At 34.5% G+C, this 2,500-nt stretch overlaps 1 protein-coding gene across 3 annotated transcripts in view; it reads right to left on the reverse strand.

Annotated features, from left to right (window-relative positions):
- Nucleotides 1-2,500, reverse strand: part of LOC113826506 (regulator of G-protein signaling 9-binding protein) — a 12,283-nt gene that overhangs the window by 7,956 nt on the left and 1,827 nt on the right. For 2 of the 3 annotated variants that reach the window (XM_070144443.1, XM_070144442.1), the window contains exons 2-4: nt 2,389-2,500; nt 297-463; nt 90-157 (exon numbers count right to left, since the gene is read on the reverse strand). The exon at nt 2,389-2,500 is cut by the window's right edge and continues 63 nt beyond it. In XM_070144443.1, coding sequence (XP_070000544.1) covers nt 90-157; nt 297-463; nt 2,389-2,500 — 347 coding nt within the window. The remainder of the gene's footprint in view (nt 1-89; nt 158-296; nt 464-2,388) is intronic. The other variant, XM_070144444.1, reaches the window with a different exon arrangement.

The following is a 2,500-nucleotide window of genomic DNA, read 5'->3' on the forward strand; positions in this document are numbered from 1 at the left end:
ATTTTATTAGACAAGGCGTACTGTAACAGCACAGACGACAACGTTAAACACGGACGACATCAATTATTATGTAAAGAACGACGACCTACCCAGCACGCGGATGCAGCAGAACAGCAGACGCCACAGCCGAATCACCTCTGGCTTTCCAGCTTCAACACTAGGGCGCATTACGAACGCATTAGAATCAGTGGCTCTTTAAAAAAAAATAATCCCAGCTAATGCTAAATGCGGGACTTAGTATCATCCATTAATTTTAAGAATAAGAGAGAGGGAAAAATCAGGGAGAGAAGACATACTCTTGTAAGTGGGGGTCCAGTTTGAGCTTGGCTTGTCTGGCGAGGTCCTGCGCCCGCCGTCTCGACCTCTTGAGTTCGTCCCTCAGTCGCTCGCAGTCGCCGCTTCCTCCTAGGCCTACTGCCAGGTGCCGGTGGTGAGAGGTCTCTCGGTTCAGCTCCCGAATCAGCTGGAAGAAGGGGCGTCCTGGGGTATTAATACGGTGAAACGTGGATTCTATATATATATTTTTTTTTACATGTGTCTATGCGTCGTTTTGTGATGGCTGCAGGAGTTTATGTAGAATGGAGTTTGTTCTATGGAGAAGCTATTGTCGTGTAACCCATGAAAATACCGTAATCACATTGTTAATATACCTTCTACGTTATATCTAAACTTACAAACTAATTATCCATATCTAAAAATACCCTTTCCACACACATTTAGCTTCCATTGCACTAGATAAAATAGCTAACAGGGTAGGCTTTACAGCTGCAAGGTCTCGAGGTTTTTGCTGACCAGTCTCCAGCTGCCGACTCAGCTTTGAGTACTGGCATCATCTGGGGTCAAAGTCTGGGTAGAAGGGAATTGGCCACCTTAGCATGTGTCCAGTGGGTTAGTACGTGTTTCTATATATGTCCTCTACTACATTTTGGGGAATTCTTTCTTTCTTTCTCCCCCCCTCCCTCCTTTCTCTCTCTCTCTCTCTCTCTCTCTCTCTCTCTCTCTCTCTCTCTCTCTCTCTCTCTCTCTCTCTCTCTCTCTCTCTCTCTCTCTCTCTCCCTCCCTCCCTCTCTCCATTGTATGGGAAGAAATATGCATAACTAGCTGAATTCCCAGCATTCAATTTCATATGAAAATAAGTTGTTAGAAATATGCATAACTGTAGCTGAATTCCCAGCATTCAATAACTTCATTTGAAAATAAGTTAATCTTGCAGGTCCTATTATTAGAAAATGGAAAAAACATATGAAATATAAAAAGAGATGTCTTCAGTAATACATTGTGTTATACATACATAATATACATCTTAACTTAAATACACGCGGAAACGAGTCTCTTTACAACACATAAAGACAAAAATAGTTTAAAGACCTTGTTTGCAAAGAAACACTCACTTTCCAAGGATAGTTATAGGCTCCATTATTTTCCGTCGATAAACATTTTGCGTTTGTTTGGTGCAGACTCTATGTAGGATTCAATCGTGTATAAGCATGCATGTACGACTGGCAGCGATATTGACTGCAATAGGTAAAGGAACGAAAAAGAAAAAAAAGGTAAAACAAGACTATAAACACCCTCCTCTTCCGGTTAAAACAACTATTAAAATAACATATACACAAACGCACAAATACCCACTCACCCACACACACGTATATATATATATATATATATATATATATATATATATATATATATATATATATATATATACATACATATATATATACATATATACATACATACATACATACATACATATATATATATATATATATATATATATTTATATATATATACACATACATACATTCACGCACAGTAACACATACGCAAATTTATGAATATTTGTGTATATATATATATATGTATATATATATATCATATATATATAATATATACATATATATATAATATATATATGTATATATATACATATGCATCCACCCTCTTCTTCCGTTTAAAACGACCTATTAAAATAAAACACATACACACGCTCACAAATACCCACCCACATACACACACACGTATATATGTATATAATATATATATATATATATATATATATATATATATATATATATATATATACATACATACACACACAGTAACACATACGCAAATTTATGAATATTTGTGTGTATATATATATATATATATATATATATATATATATATATATCATATATATATAATATATACATATATATATATCATATATATATAATATATACATATATATATAATATATATATGTATACATATACATATGCATCCACATGTATATACATACATATGTGTATATATACATATGTATATATACACATATATATGTTATATTTATATAAATAAATAAATATATTTATATAGACAGATATAGATATATTATTTTACCTTGAGACATTCTCCTCTTCCAGAGAACTCGTTCGAACTCGTGGAAACGCGTCTGTCCGATTGCGTGCAGTAAGGGATCCAGAGGGGGAGACCGGCCCCCATGGTCACTGTG

Source organism: Penaeus vannamei, chromosome 32 (assembly GCF_042767895.1).
Source record: "Penaeus vannamei isolate JL-2024 chromosome 32, ASM4276789v1, whole genome shotgun sequence".
Taxonomy (NCBI): Eukaryota; Metazoa; Arthropoda; class Malacostraca; order Decapoda; family Penaeidae; genus Penaeus; species Penaeus vannamei.